The sequence below is a fragment of the Solanum stenotomum genome, chromosome 1, assembly GCF_019186545.1.
Source record: "Solanum stenotomum isolate F172 chromosome 1, ASM1918654v1, whole genome shotgun sequence".
Lineage (NCBI taxonomy): Eukaryota > Viridiplantae > Streptophyta > Magnoliopsida > Solanales > Solanaceae > Solanum > Solanum stenotomum.
The window spans coordinates 27,981,956-28,000,301 of record NC_064282.1 but is presented as its reverse complement, the minus strand read 5'-3'; the positions used below and the strand labels follow the sequence as shown (position 1 = coordinate 28,000,301).

At 35.6% G+C, this 18,346-nt stretch overlaps 1 protein-coding gene and 1 pseudogene across 1 annotated transcript; both read left to right on the top strand.

The window, feature by feature from the left end:
* LOC125869877 (uncharacterized) overlaps positions 1–12,700 on the top strand; it is a 40,535-nt pseudogene extending 27,835 nt beyond the window's left edge.
* Positions 12,701–13,186: 486 nt separating this feature from the next.
* Positions 13,187–15,022, top strand: LOC125869797 (uncharacterized). The gene has a single exon (XM_049550249.1). The coding sequence runs from the start codon at positions 13,187–13,189 to the stop codon at positions 14,945–14,947; it is 1,761 nt and encodes a 586-aa protein (XP_049406206.1). The 3' UTR covers positions 14,948–15,022.
* Positions 15,023–18,346: the final 3,324 nt, after the last annotated feature.

The following is an 18,346-nucleotide window of genomic DNA, read 5'->3' as shown; positions in this document are numbered from 1 at the left end:
CACAAGGATAAATAAACAAGGTCTAATTTACCCAGATAATAATCAAACTATCAATCCAAGGCTAAACCTAAGATCCTAGTACTGAAATAGGGATTTTCCCACCATCAACTTCAGGCCAAAACCCTCCCAAGCAATAATTACCCAAGATTCTAAGTTCTAGGAATAGAAATACGGATTAGGGGAGTAATTTCCTTACCTTTAGTGCTAAAAATCGTGGAAAACTATCAAGAATTACCCTTGGTCATCCCTTAGCTCTTAAGAACGAAGTTTTACAGAAAATAAAGAAATTCGAGTTTTTCCCCGATTTAATTCGCGACTGGCCCGCCACAGCGGACCCATCCCATCACACCGGCCCCGCCCTAGCGGCATTAATCCCGCCCCAGCGACTTGCACGGAGACAGAAGCACAAAATTTGAGTTCCAAACTCCTATTTCACAACACACCTTCAAACCGAGACATTCTAAAACTATCCTTTCATGCCAAGATCAGTTTTGAGATTCTACTCGCCCGAATTCGATCCACATTAATTACCAGATTTCCCTAGGCCCCACCTGAATCAGATTTCATCCAATTCTGGCCTAGACTAGAAATTTCCAAATTACTACTCAGAAGTTTTCTGGCCCAAATTCCTTCCCCATTGGCTTTTCCATAACGTCAGGAACAGGTCATTATAGTTGTATACAAATATAGGCATGATGATGGAATCACCTTCAAAAGTAAACTAAAAGTTTACTAGATACATAGGAGTTGGCATAACCGTTTGGTCATTCCAGTTCAAATGTGACGCAAAAGAAATTGAGAATTCACGTGGCTTATGTTGAAAAAATAAAGATTCTTCAAGAATTCTCTTGTGCTAAATTTTTCTCATGGTAAAATGATCACTGTACCAGCTAAAGTTGGGATTGTATCCCCTGAAATTATTTGGATCATATAAAAATATGAACATGGGCCCGTTCACCTGCAATGTGGGCCACTTATTATTATGAATTAATAGATGCATCTATGGTATGGTGTCACGACCTGATTTCTCAAGTCATGATGGCACCTACTATAACCCACCAGTAGGTAAGCCACCCCCTAANTCATATAAAAATATGAACATGGGCCCGTTCACCTGCAATGTAGGCCACTTATTATTATGAATTAATAGATGCATCTATGGTATGGTTACATGTGCATTTGTTATCAACTTACAGATTGGTTTTGTAATGTTGTTTGCTCTAATTGTTAAATTAAGAGCATAGTTCCAAAGTATAAAATTATGTTAATAATGATGGTTGGTTTAGTAGAAATTGTATGCCTCCAATTATAACTAGACCATTGATTATGAGAACAAATCTAACAAATAAAATTTGGTAAAAGATGAGTTTATTTAACATGTATGCATCAAGCCAACAAGGTTCTCCCATCACAATTGGTTCAGGGTTAGGACCCAAATAATTTTCATCTAAAAATTTGATGTGTGCACATCTGATTTTATTGTTCTACCATGCACAAAGATGAATCCCCAAATGAGGTTGGGGGTAAATGTTAGATTTTCTAACATTACGGGGAGATATAATTAGCAGCTAAAAATTATGTGTGGGGTGAATTATCTAGATCCTCGTTAAAAAATGTGAACTTGAAGTTCAAGAAATAATTTATTTGCAAAATATTGCAAATAATTTGCTAGATATATTTCCTGACCAAATATTGTAATTAAGCTGCAAATGTTTCAATAAATGGTCTTTGAAGGATAGAATTTATGGTACACCAAAAGTGTGATAGACCAGCCAATTTCAAACATAAAACTCTTTAAGGAAGTAGAGGAGAATATTGTCACGACCCGAGCCTCCACCCTAGACGTGGCCGGCACTCAAGAACCATTGTTGGTCCCCAAGCAAACTCTCATCCTGGCTGACTACAAGAGGAAGACTAACCCAAGCATATAAAGCTTAAAACAGAATAAAAATTCATGAAACTCAATTACAAAACTTTAACTCAAAGGAAAAACTCTTCATAAAAATAAATTATTCAACTCGCCGTAAAATAGGCAACTTAAGTCTTTAAAACATTTAATAAAATAAATGAATAGACTTCTGAAACTCTACATTCTATCTATGAAGCCTCTAAATGACAAATATGGAAGTCGGGACAAGACTCACGACTTCCTAACAACAGATATAACTAAAAGCTAAATGAAATCTTCTGGAAACAAGGAGACTCACCATAACTAACTAGAATTGCATGTGGTATCACGAAGCTCCTATTGTTGACCCTGAATACTTGTATATGCATCATTCATGATGCAGGCCAAATGGCTCAGTAGGTAGAATGTACGAGCATGTAAGGGGAATTCTAAAGCATAACATAAGCTTGAACTTGATAAAAAAAAATGAAACATACTTACTTCTTTTCAAAGTTACTCAACTCAAGGATACTCAAAACTACTCAACTTACTCAACTCAAAAGCACTCAAGGATAAGATACTCAACTCAGAGATTAGATACTCAACTCAAAGATATGATACTCGACTCTGGGTACTCAACTTTGGATACTCAACTCTGGATACTCAACTCAATATAAAGCAACAATACACATGCAATATATGGATAGCTTTTAAAACAATAGAAATCAACTCAGTGTATTGAAGAATACAATAACAACTCAATTTATATAATAAAATATAATATCTCTATGGGAGTTTCTCTAACCGACAACCACCACTATGAGACTAAGTGATGATACAGCGTCTTGCCCACGTTGCCAGAACTATCTTATACTTTACCGTCATATAGGACGCCTTAACTAAGTGGATCCACTAGTCTATGCTAAAAATCACTAAGGAATCATCTAAAAAGTATGATCTTTTTTATCCATGATGGAGATGTGAGTTATTTGAACTCAAACTCGTCCCCATATCAGTGTTCAATACTACTCCCAAAATACTCAGCTCATATGTTTAAAAACATAACTTTTTCTTTGATTTGAGATAATTACTCAAAAATCTTTCTCTTAAAAGAGATGGTACTCAAACTGCTCAAAACTCTTTTGGAAATCTCAATTTCCTCTCATCTTAAATGTGAAAACATTTACTCTTAGGAATACTTAGTTCCCATATATCATTTTAAAGAAAATGAACTCGACTCTACTCTTTCTCAACTCAAGTGCTCAAGTCTTAAAACAAGTTTAGAAAAAGTTGTAAAAGACTTCTCAAAAAGGGGTTCATGCCGAATGATGGACGTGAACGACTCAATGAAAGGTTTTTAATAATCATATATAGAACTCAATACTTGGAACTCAAGAACTTCAATGATACTACTCATTTCAAGAATTCTCAACTCAGAGGGTTCGTGCTGAATTATGAGCATGAACTACTCAACTCAAGGACTCAAAGATACTTCTCATCTCAAGACTGTTCGACTTATAAGGTCCATGCAGAATTATGGGCATGAACAATTCAACTCAAGGACTTCATGGGTGACATGTAATAGTCCCATGATTAGAAATACAATCTCAAAGGGATTAGGAACTCAATACTCAAGACTTAGAACTTGAAGATACTCAACTGATGGAGTTCATGCGGAATTTATGGGCATCAACGACTCGACTCAATGGTCTAAATAATAATATGAAACTCATGTATACAACTCCTCTCATTGTCATACTTACTTCCTCAAAACATAGCTTAAATCGATAATTGATCCCAAAGGATTCACAATTGAACTCAAAAGTTTTCTTGAACTCTACTCTTAACTCTCTCTTGAATGTGAATTATGAATTCAAGAGTTATGGTTCATGGTACGAAGGATCTCGTGATGATAAAGTAGACTCGTGAATATATTCTCCTCGCTCTCATACTCACTTGCTCGACTCGGAGGGTTCATGCGGAATTATGGGCATAAACTACTTAACTTAAAGACTCAAATCAACTTATCTCAAGAATATTCAAATCTAGGGGTAGAATCCTAGATTTCTCTTTTACTGATTTGAAAGTAGATGTAGGGCGTGAGGACGAACTAGTCCAACACTATGATAGATTTACATACCTGGAAGAACTAGGTTCTTGAATAATCTTGAAAGGATCTTGAAGAAGAACTTGATTAGAAGCCTTGAAACCCTAGCTTGAAGGTAAACGATCAAGAAAACCTTTCTTGAGATTCTTGAATTAGTTTCTTGAAATCTCTATGGCCAAGATTTATGATTTTCATTAGTGATTCTTAATTGTATGGAGGAACTTGAGTTGGAAAGACATAAGTTTTATTTCATTTCATATTAGGATAAACATACTGAAATGTAAAATTCAAATCATAAATATGGTAAATTTAATCAGACCTAGTTAGTCCAACATCGAAACTTGATGAAGATTTTTACTCATCCTTAGAAGGAGCCAATGCATTTCCAAGGATTTGATATGGAAATGCAACACCACGCCACGCTCCATTTGTTGCTTTGCCACATTTTTAACTTCATCCAGTTTTGCCTTCACGATCTCACTCAATTGTTGAAGATCAACATTCTACAATTTTTTAATGGGAGTTTTTAGCATCCTTTCTGAGTTAGTGACCTTGATCTTTTTTTCCATGTCAAAACTTCTACATTGAGAATGTAAGAAAATATGATGTAGAATATTGATACAATGAGTATAATTATAGTGATCAATTATCATGTTGTTTGTTAGAGTGAACTCATGCACAATAAGTATTTTGCCACTAATGGTAGTAGAATATTTTGGATCCCTTCTTATTTGTTTTCAATTATGAAATTTAAGAATCATAGTCTAATTTTCCTTTTATATACAATAATTTATTACATTTCCAGTTTAGAACCTTTGTATAAGTGATTTTACTTTCAAATTTGGACTTTCATATTTTTGGTTTTGAATTCACAGTAAAATAAGTATTTATAAGACTCAAAAATTATTTTTAAATCATTTTGACTTTATGTTGTTACATAGTATATTTGTTCTTAGCTCCTGAAATATATATAAATTGTGATATTAATCTTTATAATATTTTATTAAGAACCTTTAATTTTTAATTAATTGAAATACTCATTTGTGATATTTTGCATGTGAGAATTTCACAAATTTTAAAATTTATTAATTATTAAATCATTTCATTATTCATGTATAATATTAAATTTTGTATTGTTAATTCATATTTAAGAGATTGTTGAAATTGTGGATGTTTCAATTCCATACATGTGTAGAGTGTACGGTATTATTTTCATAATTAAGAAAATATATTTTGTTGTGAATTCTACTTTCAAGTCGATCTCAAAAATTTTACCATCAGTATCAAGAGCAGGATAATCAAGATAATTTATCAATGGAGAAAAATCCAATGATTTCTCAACTATTTTGAGTTGATATAAACAATTTTGAAAACATTGGCAGCAACAAAGAATAAGGGAGGCAACAAATGCTCTGAGGCCTTACATAAATGTTGAAACCCCAGCAACTGTTCTGGCAGCATTTCAAGAGTTAGTAGGACCGGCAAAGACCGATCCTATGCAACAAAATTGATAAAAAAAAAAAAAGTATAAGTAATTGAGCAAGATGAAGCAAAAGATCTATTATTAATCGAATAAGAACTCTATTAACAGAGTCTCTATTAGAGAGTCCTTCCTACTATGGAAACTTAACCAACAAACTAGGAAACTAATAAAACAAACTCCTAAACTGGTGGATACATATCTAACAATCTATGCAGTAAAACACTAAGCAGTAACAATGTGTGCCGAGTGCAGTAATAATAATAATGTTCTAATACACCTCCCTCAAGCTAGATGGGGTGCAACAATACCTAGCTTGGAAAAATGGCGATGGAAGGAGCTCTTGGAAAGCGACTTAGTGAGAGTGTCAGCGAACTGATCGAAACTAGGAATGTGACTGAAGATAAGGCTCTTATTAGCAACCTTTTAATGAGGCGTATTATCAGACATTCAAGAGAGAGTGTTGTAACATATTTATGTGGATGTCCATAACTTCAAGGTGTAATTACATCATAATGTATAGTAACTCCCAAACCTCCATAACCTTCCCCCTTGATATTCCTCCATAACTATAACATCTCGCAATTTGAATTAGCTAGGAAAAATCTAAGAATTTGAAATAGTCATTTTTGGAAAGAATGAAAACTTGAAAATTTGTTTAAGTTAGGAAAAGTGAGTTTTTGGTCAACATCAAATAGCCATAACTCCTAGATCAAAATGAGTTAGGTGTACTTCCAAATATGGTTGGAAATATCTTGGAATAAACTTTCCAACTCCGCTGAGTTTGCGCGATTTCGAGTTTGTGAGTGATTTATGCCCTTTGGAAGTTGGGTTGTTCAAATAAGAAAATGTCCAATCCGGATTTTTGAAGGGTATTTCAGTCCTTTCCTTATCCAATTAATTAAATTTGTTTTAGTGAATTAATTAAGGGTCTAAACTGAACTTGTTCAGCTTTAGGTTTTGGAAAAGAGTTAGGGTTTTAGAGAAGAGGAGAAAAGAGAAGGGGAAAGAGAAGGAAATCGTCAAGTTCTTCAAGCTTAGATCGTGGATTTCGTCAGGGGTGATCCCTACAAGGTATGTGATATCACATAGCATTGGGTTAGTTCACCCACGCGCCAACCATGTTTAATTCAGCGTATTTTCATCCTAAAAATATTGAGAAATTGATGTTCTTGATAGTTGTTCTTGAATTGATTTCGTTCTTGAATATGAGTTGGGATTAAGGAGTTTCTTGATGATTAAGTGTTGTTTCCTTGAGTTGTTTGGGTTAGATTTTGTGTATATGATTTGGGTACATGAATTTTAAGTGAATTTGGGAGAAAGAATTGGATTAAAATGATTTAGGATCAGAGAACGAGGTCAAAAATTTGTCAGATTGCGTTTGTGGGAAGGCTGGCGAGACGCACCCCATAGCGCTAGGAAGGCTGGGGCGGCGTGATGCTTATCGTGACCAATGACACTAACCTACGGTACGAGTGTCTATGATCGTCGATAATATAGTAACCCAACTAAAGGTTGGGGTTGTGTCCCAAGGGAGTGGTTTTGAGAATTAATAGAAAAATAAAATTTAGTTCTAATTAGTCGTAGCTAAAGACATTAATGAACATAAACATTGTAAATTAAAGGGGGTGACACAAAAGTGTCAAATATCAATTGGGGGTTTTGTCACAAGTAGTAAAGACAGCAAAAATTAACAAGAAAATCAAGTATGGGAGAAAGTTCTCGGGGTGTGACCACAATACAAGTTGAGATAAATCGTTGGGTACATGCTTTCGATAGGAAATTTACAAGATAATAGTGACTAGGCTAAGCTTTAGATGGAAATAAATTCCCTCTTGGACAACTTACCCCGTTTCAAATGGGTTCCTCTCGGACACCCACTTGCCGCATGAAGACCAGCCTACGCCTTACCCCACTCACTCTCTCGAGCTGAGTGTTAGGATATGGGACTAGGGTTCACCCTCTTGGGCCGAACCTCATGTCGACCCACTCCTTAGGCCATTAGTCTAGTGGTCTTGGTTTCACGACCTCCCTCTCGGGCAAGCCGAAAATACATGGGTGGTTTTGTATTTGCAACTACAAACCCATTAAATTAAACCACAACCACTAGGTGAAATCACCATTAAAATACATCTAACCTATCAGCAAGCAAGACCCAACAACAATATCAACACATATTTGTTAAATCACACCCCAAGAATGAGGGTTTTTAGCCACACATCAAGAAATAACAAAATACACCTAAAATTATACTAAAATCAAATGGGTATAAGAAATTAAACATTGATTTAAGCAAAGGAAGAAGAATGGAGAAGACCCACTTCCAACTTGAGAAAGATGAAATCCTTCTCTCTTCAAGTCTCCCACAAAACCCTCTCCAAACTTGAGAGAAAATATCCCAAAAAGTACTATTCTATTATGGAAATTAAAATAAATGTTCGACTCCTTAAAATTAATAATAAGTTTAGTATTTATAGACTTCAAAAAATAGTGTTGGCCGATCTTTCTGCGAGGTTAGTCGATGTCGCCGAATGACTCGGCGACTCGCCCTTCTTCTGTTTCATCGTCGTTCCGTGCTTGCCTTCAGCATCTTCATGTTCTGGACCATTGGGCGGTATAGTACTGCTTCGCAGAAATATTCGGCAAAGCGCCGACTTCTCCTTTCATCGCCTTTTGATCCTTCTTCTTCAGGGCTTCGCGCACTGGAACAAAGGGCCGAGTGAATCCCTTCTGCAAATCACCAAGTGTGCTTAGCGATGCTCAGGCTTCAGCTTCTTCGTTCTTTTTAGCGTTTTTGTTCTTTTTTGCGCCTAAGTGTCCATGCTTTCAATAAAATTTCAAATACCTTAAACTTAAGAGTTTTCATCAGATATTGAGACAAAATAAGTATTCGAGGACACTATTCTTATCAAAATAAAGCCCTAAATGAGTCCAATTTGTGGACTCATCACGGTGCGCCAACAGTGTGCCAGATTTGAGCCCCAGTAAGTTGGGGCTGGCGCGGCGCGCCCAGGATGCGCCCAAATCGTCATTTTCACCAGTTTTCGTCTTTTAGCCTATTTAAGTCCTTCTAAAGTGTACTAACACTTTCCATTGATTCAAACCACTCTAAATGACTTCTAAACATATAGAAATCATCCAGAAACATGAATCATAACCTTGAATCCATAAATTCAAATTCAAGGAAAGTCAAGAGCCAAGTCTAGGAAGTTCTTAGAGTCTTTTCAAGAAGTCTTTTGCAAACGGTTTTAACTTTGTTTTAAGACTAAAAGTTCAAGTTGAGTGAAGAGTAAAGATTGAAGTTCATTTCTTCAAAAGTATTAGGGGACTATGTATTCCCAAAGGGTTTAAAATATTTTCACAATTATACAAGAAAGAAAACCTCGATTTCCAAAGTGCCTTCGGGCTAGTTTGCAGAAAAGAGTAATCGCTTTCTAAATGAAACAAGAGAGGAAACTTTGATTTCCAAGATAGCCTTTGAGTTAAGTTTTGAGAAATTATCTCAAACCACAGCAGGAAGTTATATTTTTTAAACATAAAGAGCTAGTATCATATTTTGGGAGTAGTATTGAGCACCGATATGGGGGAGCGTTCAGAGAACCCCCAGCCCCCATAAACCATGTAGCCATCATGGGTAGAAAAGGGTCATACTTTTTAGATGAACCCTTAGTGTTTTTTAGCATAGACTAGTGGATCCACTTAGTAGTTCAGGTCTTATACCTCCGGCAAGGTATAGGATGGCCCTGGCAGCGTGGGGCCAAGAAACGTTGTATCATCACTATAGCTCTTAAGTGATGGTTGTCGATTAGAGAAACTCCCACAACAGTATTTTGTATTTTTATATACATCGGTTTAATTGTATTATTACATACATCTCAGAGTTATTTGTATCTTTGCATACAGACAGAGTTGACATCTTGTTTTAAACAGTTTTCTTTATATTGCACTTGTTTTTAAACTGCTTTATATTGAAATGAGTTCAGTAAGTTGAGTTAAGTTATTCAGGAGTTGAGTAAAGCCAAGGTAAGTGTTTCTTTCAGATCCTTTTCAAGCTTAAGTTATGTTTAGCCAATTCGCATACTCGTACATTCAATGTATTGATGCCAATTGGCTTGCATCTTATTATGATGCAGACGTAGGTAACCAGGATCAGCATCCAGCGCATCGTTGATCCAGTTGAGCTTTAGAGTTGTTGGTGAGCCTCCTTCCATTTCGAAGGATTCCCCTTTTTATTACTTTATCATTTTAGTTCATTAGGAAGTCGTGGGCCTATCCCGACATCCATCTCAGTTGTTTTAGAGGTTTCATAGATAGTCAGTCAGATGTTAGTTCATTCGTCATCATTTTGTTATTAACTTATGTTCAGATTTGAGTTGCCATTTTGGCTAAGTTAAATGTTTTTTTTAAAACATTATGAGTTCAGTTTGAGACATGTTGAGTTATCTTGTATTTGGATTCTCTTTCTTATATCTAAGTCTTCTGCTAAGTAAGTAAGTCAAACCAAGGGTTCACTTAGGGCCAACAATGGTTCTCGTGTGCCAGTCTCGCCCAGGGTGTAGGCTTGGGACGTGACAATAACTTACATGGTTACTGTCTCCATAACTTTCATGGTTAATGTCATGTTTATAACTAACATTTTGTATGCCTCTATGTAATAACTTAAATGGAGGCATTGGAGTTCATATTGGATACACTTGAAGATTTGGTTAACAATTGAATACTTGAAAGAATAAGAAAAACTTTTTTTCTCTTGTCTCCCTATTTCTATTGCTTTCATCTTCTATATTTCTTGTCTTATTTTGCTTTAGTTTTATAACAAAATTTTAAAAGTCCTTGTGATACTTTTTAACCATTCATTTGATGAGTAGGAGCTAAGAGAGTAAAATTAGAATTTTATTTAATTTACTTTGATGAGTAGGAGTGTAGAGGGTGTATTTAAATTTAATTTAATTTAAATATGATGTAGAATATTTATATCATGAGTATAATTATAGTGATCAATTATCATGTTGTTTGGTAGAGTGAACTCGTGCACAATAAGTAATTTGCCATTAATGGTAGTAGAATATTTTGGATCCCTTCTTTTGTTTTCAATCATGAAATTTAAGAATCACATTCTAATTTTCCTTTTATGTACAATAATTTATTACATTTCCAGTTTAGAACTTTTGTATAAGTGATTTTACTTTCAAATCTAGACCTTCATATCTTTGGTTTTGAATTCATTATAAAATAAGTATTTATAAGACTCAAATATTTTTTAGATCATTTTGACTTTATGTTGTTACATAATATATTTGTTTTTTGCTCCTGAAATATCAATAATTGTGATATTAATATTTATAATATTTTATTAAGCACCTTTAAATTAAATAAAATTTCAATTTTACTCTCACACCACCTACTCACCAAATTAAATGCTTAAAAAATATTAGAAGAATCAAAATTTAAAATTTATCCTTTTAGACTCCTACTCATCAAATTAAATCATTTAAAATGTTGTAATGAATGATAGAAACTACTAATCCTCTTGTATCCTACTCATCAAGAAATAATGTATTACCACAATCATGAAAATTTTCCTATATATACAATTTTCTTCACTTGAGAATTTTCCTCTTTCATTTGCATTCTCAAACAAACAAGTTATCAACTACACTGTAAGTTTATTCATCAACTCTCTATTTATTTTTTTGTAAAGACATAAAGTCAAGTTCTTGTTTGATTCCATCAAAGATGATATTTATGTTTTTTGTTTGTTTGTGGGGTTATTTATCTAATGAATTGGGTTTTATAACTTCAACACAAATATGGGGTTCTTTATCTAATGAATTGTGCTGTGGGTTCCTTGAGAGAACTGTGTATGTGCATTTATGGTTCCATGAGCGAACCTGATTTACCTTGTATGATATGATGTATGTATGTTGGATCCTTGAGTGGTTCGAGTTACCTGAAAGGTGAGTTCATCTTAGGTATGGCTTGCATTTGACCATGTGGAACATGTTGCGGGTTACTATTAAGTCGGAGTCCGGACTATGCTAGGCTTCTGGTGCATGGCTTAAGTGCTGGGACCAATCATGGTTGTCAGTGTTTTTAGAACTTACATGATAATAAGGATGTTAGTCAAGATGGATGTGTTGATCTAAGGCGCCAGTTTCAGGTACTATTTCGAAAGGGCCAGAGTTGACATGAGAACTTGAGAGAGAGTAGTAGGTTGGCAGATAGGGCTAGTGGTGGCCTTGTATTCGTGAATCTCTATGTTGTAGAAGGGTTGGGCTAGGACTTGATATTATTGTGGTACAATAGGGAGGCATGGGATCGAGGTGCATTAGTTTATAGGCATTATACCTGGGAGGGTAAAAGTATGTGGATAGAGACTTGGGGAGGGGTAACTTTCATACTGCATGTTTCTTTTGAATGTCTACTTTATATTATGTGGTAGGTTCGATCGATCGATGATGTGTACCAGATACAGTATGTGTGTTTTGTATTGATATTGTTCTTGCTATGACACTTGGCATCGTTTGGTTGGAGGGTCAGTGATGCTTCATAGGTGAAAACGATGATGATCTCCAACAACTTTCATTTTTCCTCTCTTATGGTGGGAGTTGTGTTCTATTTTCTTGTATAAATTGTACTCATTTAGTAGCTCTTATACCTAATTAGACTAGTTCCTTAGGGAGTGTTTTTGGTCTAATGAAAGGTTTTATTAAAATTTGTTGTTTTCATGAAGTTTAAAGTGTTAGAGAGCTTTTATGGTAATTTATTTTCTTTTCCGCATGACCTAATTTATTTTGGGGTAAAAGGATCTTCCTATCTAGGTGTTAGAGTAGGTGTTTGCATGGCCTGGTGAATTAGGTCGTGGCAAATTACTATGATAAAAGACAACAATGAAATTCTGAGTTATATACAACAGAAGTTTAAAGAATGAATACAACATCATTTAGGAATTTGCAACTATATTATATCTGGTAAAAAATAGTAGTCATGTGAATGATACTACTGTCCACAATTTATAAGACAAAAAGAAAGAGTACTGTTGTGTGAAATTTACAACAGATTGATCTTCTAATTACACTGCAGTTGCTCTGTTTCTGTGGTAGTAAATCGGAAAGGAGTTGTATTTGATGAGGAGCAAGTTGTACACTCTCGGTGGCCTGAATGCTCTTGGTTAAACCACTGGGGCACTGCTTTTTTGTTGTTGATCCCATCCTGCGTTGAGTAGGGCTGTGTTGTTTTGTCTTCTTTTCTGTGTCGCTATGAAGTTTTGACGCAAGCTAAGTGAATAGATTGATTAATTTGCTACGGTTCACTCGAGAGAAGAATGTTTGAAAATTACTACACTTGATCGAAAGATATTTGTGGTAAGAAAATATTTATGATCAATACAGTTTAGTTAAAATGTTAAAGCTGTTAAAAGGGATAAGGGTAGATTAGAGTTATCATAAAGTTAGTTATAACCAATTGTCAGTTAGTTTGTTAGAAGAATTTAGTTACTAACACAAGAGGAAGAGATATATATAGCACCTCTTTTCTTTGTACTGAGTAGTCTTTGAATATCAAGAACATTCTTCACTCTTAGATATTTTTCTTTTTCTAAATCTGAGTTCCTGATTCACAGATTCATTGTTTTTTTCTGGTGGTTGTTGGAGATCGATACTCGGTAAGGTGAATTTCCATTTATAAGATTGCCTAGTAGATTATCTAAGCGATGGAGATTGAAACTGCAAAAGGAAGTGATAATCTAAGTGATGAATTTGAAGAAGTAGGTCCTTCTAAGCGATTTAAGGGGGTTGGATATCCCTCTCCTACTAAGGAATCCGAGGTTCACCATTTGTCTCATGCAGCAACTCCCAAGGGGAAGGAGAAGAAATTGAAGGACAGTTTGTCCTCTGAAGAGAGCTTGCAGAACACAGAGCAGGAAGCGGAGACTGCAAATGAAAGAGTGGATGTACCTTTAAAAAGAAGTGTTGATCTTCCCTCAGATGTAGGGCCTTCTACTATGACTGAGCCAAAAACATTTGAATGTGCAGATCCAGATTTTAGTGATTTGGACAAGGACAAGGAAGAATCTTGCTTTAAGGTTGGGCAAGTATGGGCTGTTTATGATACTCTGGATGCCATGCCTAGATTCTATGTAATCATCAGGAAGATTTTATCTCCTGCATTTAAGTTGTGCATAACTTGGTTAGAGCCGGATCCATTGAATGAAGATGAAACCAAATGGCTATCTGAGGGCCTTCCAGCTTCTTGTGGTAGGTTCAGACTGGGAAACTTAGAAGACGTTGAAGATCATCCTATCTTCTCACATTTGGTATGTGCAATAAATAGAAATAGCTATGGTGCCATAAAGATATTTCCACAGGAAGGAGAAACTTGGGCCATCTTTAAAGATTGGGATATGAACTGGTGTTCTCGTCATGAGAGCAAGAAGAAGTTCAACTATGAGTTTGTTGAGGTCTTGTCAGACTATGCTGATGCTATTGGTGTGCATGTTGCATACTTGGTTAAAGCCAAAGGCTTCACTTGTCTTTTTCATCGAGCAGGAGACCCATTTCCAGTTCCTGCAATGGAGATGCTTAGATTCTCTCATAGAGTTCCTTCTTTTAAGATGACAGGGATGGAGAGGGATGATGTTCTTGAAGGATCCTTTGAACTAGACCCTGCCTCCTTACCTCCTGAAAAAGTAGGCGTTTCTGGTGAATCCATAGACCAAAGAGCGACAGCTAATTTCATTGATTCTGTAAATTCTGCTGAAAACTTGGTTACATCAGTACCTAATCAGGTTCCTGAACCCGAATTTTACAGATTTGCTGCTGAGAGATCACCGGAGAAATTTCAAATTGGTCAATGTTGGGCGATATACAGCGATGAAGATAAATTGCCCCGGTACTATGGGCAGATAAGGAAGATAGATCTTCTCCCTGAGTTTGTGTTGCATGTGGCATGGTTTTATGCGTGTCCACTCCCTAAAAGTACAATACAGTGGCATGATAAAACAATGCCAATTGGTTGTGGACTGTTTAAGTTTCGAAACACTAAGCTAAACAAATATACTGTAACCAACAACTTTTCACATGTAGTAGCAGCAGAACTTGTGAAGAGGGGACTATACAAGATCTTCCCTGGAAAAGGTGAAGTTTGGGCAGTATACAACAACTGGAGTCCTCAGCTGAATGGTAATAATCTAGAAGATTTTGAATATGAGATTGTTGAAATAGTGAATGTTTCTGATAATTCTGTAGACGTGAAGTTCTTGGTGTGGGTAAAAGGCTTCAAGTCTGTCCACAAGCCTCAAGTGGAAGAACAAGAAGAGACTGACGGAGTATTGAAAATATGTGTATCCGAGCATCTCAGGTTTTCTCATCGAATTCCTGCTTTTCGCCTGACAAAAGAGAGACGTGGCAGTTTGCGAGGTTTCTGGGAGCTTGATCCAGCAGGAATGCCTCTGTATTTACCGTCTACAGATTGAAGCATCAAACTTTTCTTTTGTTAATCCTAGACCAAAATGTGAAGAGTTTTGTAGATTTCTAAAACTCAATTATGTCTCAAAATAAATTATCTTGCAGCATTAAGGGGCATTGACCAAGGATTAATGGCTTAACATTCCTCATGCTTGATTCAAATTTCTTCATTTCATTGATGTTTTGTGTTTCATTTTGTATTGGTGCATAGCTATGTTTCTGTGGTGAACACTTAGAAAGAAGTTTTTTATGATGAGAAACTTATAGACGCTTGGTGGCCACATTCATCTTTTCTGTGTCACTATCAAGTTTTTTTTGTGTTGAATCCGGTCAGTCTCCATCTTCTTGAAACCTTTGTGACTGTTTCTTGAGTTGCTTGTGTCCCTCAAGCTGCTTCTTGAAAGAAAAATCAGAAAAAAGTTTTACAGGAGGACATGTTCATCGGCATTTTCTTTCTTGATCCCATAGTAATCGTATTATGGGACTGTCATCGTGTTTCTTCTTTATCATCATCCAAGTCCGTTTCGGATCTTTTCTTCAACTCTTCGTTTGTTCCTGTAATCTTCATTGACTTTGTAATCTGCTTCTTGCTTTGTAAAATACATTTCTCAAAATGTATTTTATCAAGTATATGTTATTGAGTAACTTTATGGGGGTAAATGAGAGAATATTTTAGCTATGAAGAAAGAAATATTATTTGGTTAAAGAAAATATTTATGGAGTAAATACTATTGACTAAACATGTAAGTGATTAAAAAATAAAGGAAGATTTTGGGAAAAAAATAATCATAAATTGGATAATCATTTGAGAGATTCGAAAGCTTAGTAGGTTGTGACATGTCACATTATCATTCATTCATGCTATATTATCATTCTAAAATTTGAGTTGACTAACTTATCCTACTGCGAGTATTTCTAATCTTGGATAAGTGAATCGTTTTAGGTATGCTCAATTGATCCCCTTCTTATTGTAATAAAAATACACAATCACCAAGTCTTTTGTAGAATGAGCCTATGGTATGGTATTATCATACTAGAACTTCACAATTCTACTCTATTCTCATTTGGGACTAATTCTTTGATATACTGAAACAAACTGGAATTCTCAACACAAATACTCAAACATTGTATGATAAGATAGTCAAATTACAACAACACTTGAACTCTTGAATTACAATGAAAACTAACAAGTATCTAAGGATACAGATAAGAATGGGATGAGAAGTTTAGACTCTAGAAAGAAGATGAGAGGAACATATGGTTTCTTCACAGTACGCATATAATCATTCTTTCTAATTCCTAGTCCTTTTTAACCAGTTGTCAAATGGACCCGGATTCCAAATAAGACATTCCAACATTTTACTCAGCTCAACACTCCCAACTGTATCAGTCTTATTTAGTGTTTCTAGACCATAGGCCCTTACCGGGTTCACAACAATAATTCCTGCCTCAAAAAGAACCTTGTCCTCAAGGTTCGGGTAAAGCGTAAATCCTAGTATAGTATCTGCTTGACATTGTCAATGGCAAGCCAGCAATTCAGAGCAACTTCTTTGCATTTATTGAGTCATAAAAATATAGCAATGAGAATCCTCATCTTCCACTAATAAGAGCAATATAGATATATGCGGATTTGCAGCAAGGATAATTTTCAAAATTCGACTTGATCGACCAAGCATATCTACAATGATCACATAGTATGGATTTTCATCTTCAAACTTAGACTCTTCTATTAAGTTGAGATACTGCAGCCCATGATCAAACTTTAAGAAATTTGCTTCCACCTTTCTCTTCCATCCTTCTTTATTAGTAGTAGATAAAGCCAACTCAATTGAGAAATCATGTATTGCTCCTCAAGGTGAGTAAAAAGGCCATAAAGATAAAACTTTGATATAAGATTCCACAATAGCCTGTACGTCGCACCAGAAGTTATCAAAATACCCCTGCTCATAACACCCATTTCAGCATCACCTACATGCTCCTAATCATACAACTTCACAAGTAAACAACTCTTTTTTTCTAATTTCTTCAAATAATGCATGTGCCTCTACGTTCTTATTAGAATCTGTTAGAACCAGGAACTCATAACTAATTCCGGGATTCCCATACACAGATTTGATGCAATTCCACAAACAGACAACAAAGGTAATCTCACCAAAATTGAATTGAAATTGGGTTAAAAGACGTTGATCAATGACAGTATTAGCAAATATGACGTGTTGATGTCTTAAGGATGTCCTTTAACTCGTCCACAACTATGGTTGAACAATCCTTGCAAGGGCTACATAATTTCATTGAAAAAGTAATTTGTGTTACACTCTCCACCAGTAGATCACCTTCGTCAAGTTCTTCTTCCCCATTAGATTTTCCACCCTCCACATCAGGTATCATTTCATCCGCACAAATTTCTCCTCTATGACAGTTCTCTTTGGGATGTCCATCGAACAATTGGACTGCATACTTTCGATACTTGTAGCTTGTTCACCAGCCATTTCAATTGGAGTATCTGATTGCGTCTCAGCAAATACAATGGGGCAGCAACTAGTTACCTTTTGTCGAACACCTTGTGCACATCCATTTTGCTTTTGTCTTCAGATTTTTCATCAAAATTTTGAAGCAAAGGTGAATTTGGCTAGATTGCGCCACTGTTGGAGATTGGCCGAGCCAACTTCTGGCAATTTGAGATGTTGTTTACAAAAGCGAATCTATACTTTCACAGTAAAATGTTCTCAATCTGCCAATTGTTTGTTTTGGAAAAGCCATTGGTATCATTGCAAAGCTTTCCCGTCAAGATAGGATGAGGGAGAGATAACTTGAGATTTTCTGCAATATTGGTTCTCTATTGAAGATCTTTGGATGAAAGCACCAATGAAACAAATTTGAATTTTCAACATAAATACCCAAACATCATATCATATTTTACTAGGGATGATAATGGACCAAGGCGGCTTACAGTATTTGCGGGGCAGTGCGGGTTAGAGATTTTGCGGGGCGGAGGAGCGGAGCAGGGCGGATACAAAATTCTTGATAAATTTCTTCTATCTTTTAACTCCAATTTTACATACCCTATTAAGTTTTAGGCAATCCTTCAAATTCTTGATTGTCTCTGGTATGTAGTTTTTCTCATTATTTGATCCCAGTTGTAGTTCTGATTATAAAAAATTGTTCGATTGTTACACTTGGTAGTAGCTAGAGAAAGATTTTACATACCCGTTAATGAAATTATATTGTTATTCTAATAAAATTGACACAATTCACTTTTTTTTTATATGAATGAAAAATAAAAATGGTTGTCGCCACATAAAACGTTAGATGCAAAAGAATATTTGAGTGTGGGGCGGGTTCAAGCGGGCTGGAGCGGGGCGAGGCAAAAATAATAAATTGTGCTATGCGGGGTGGAGTGGGGCGGT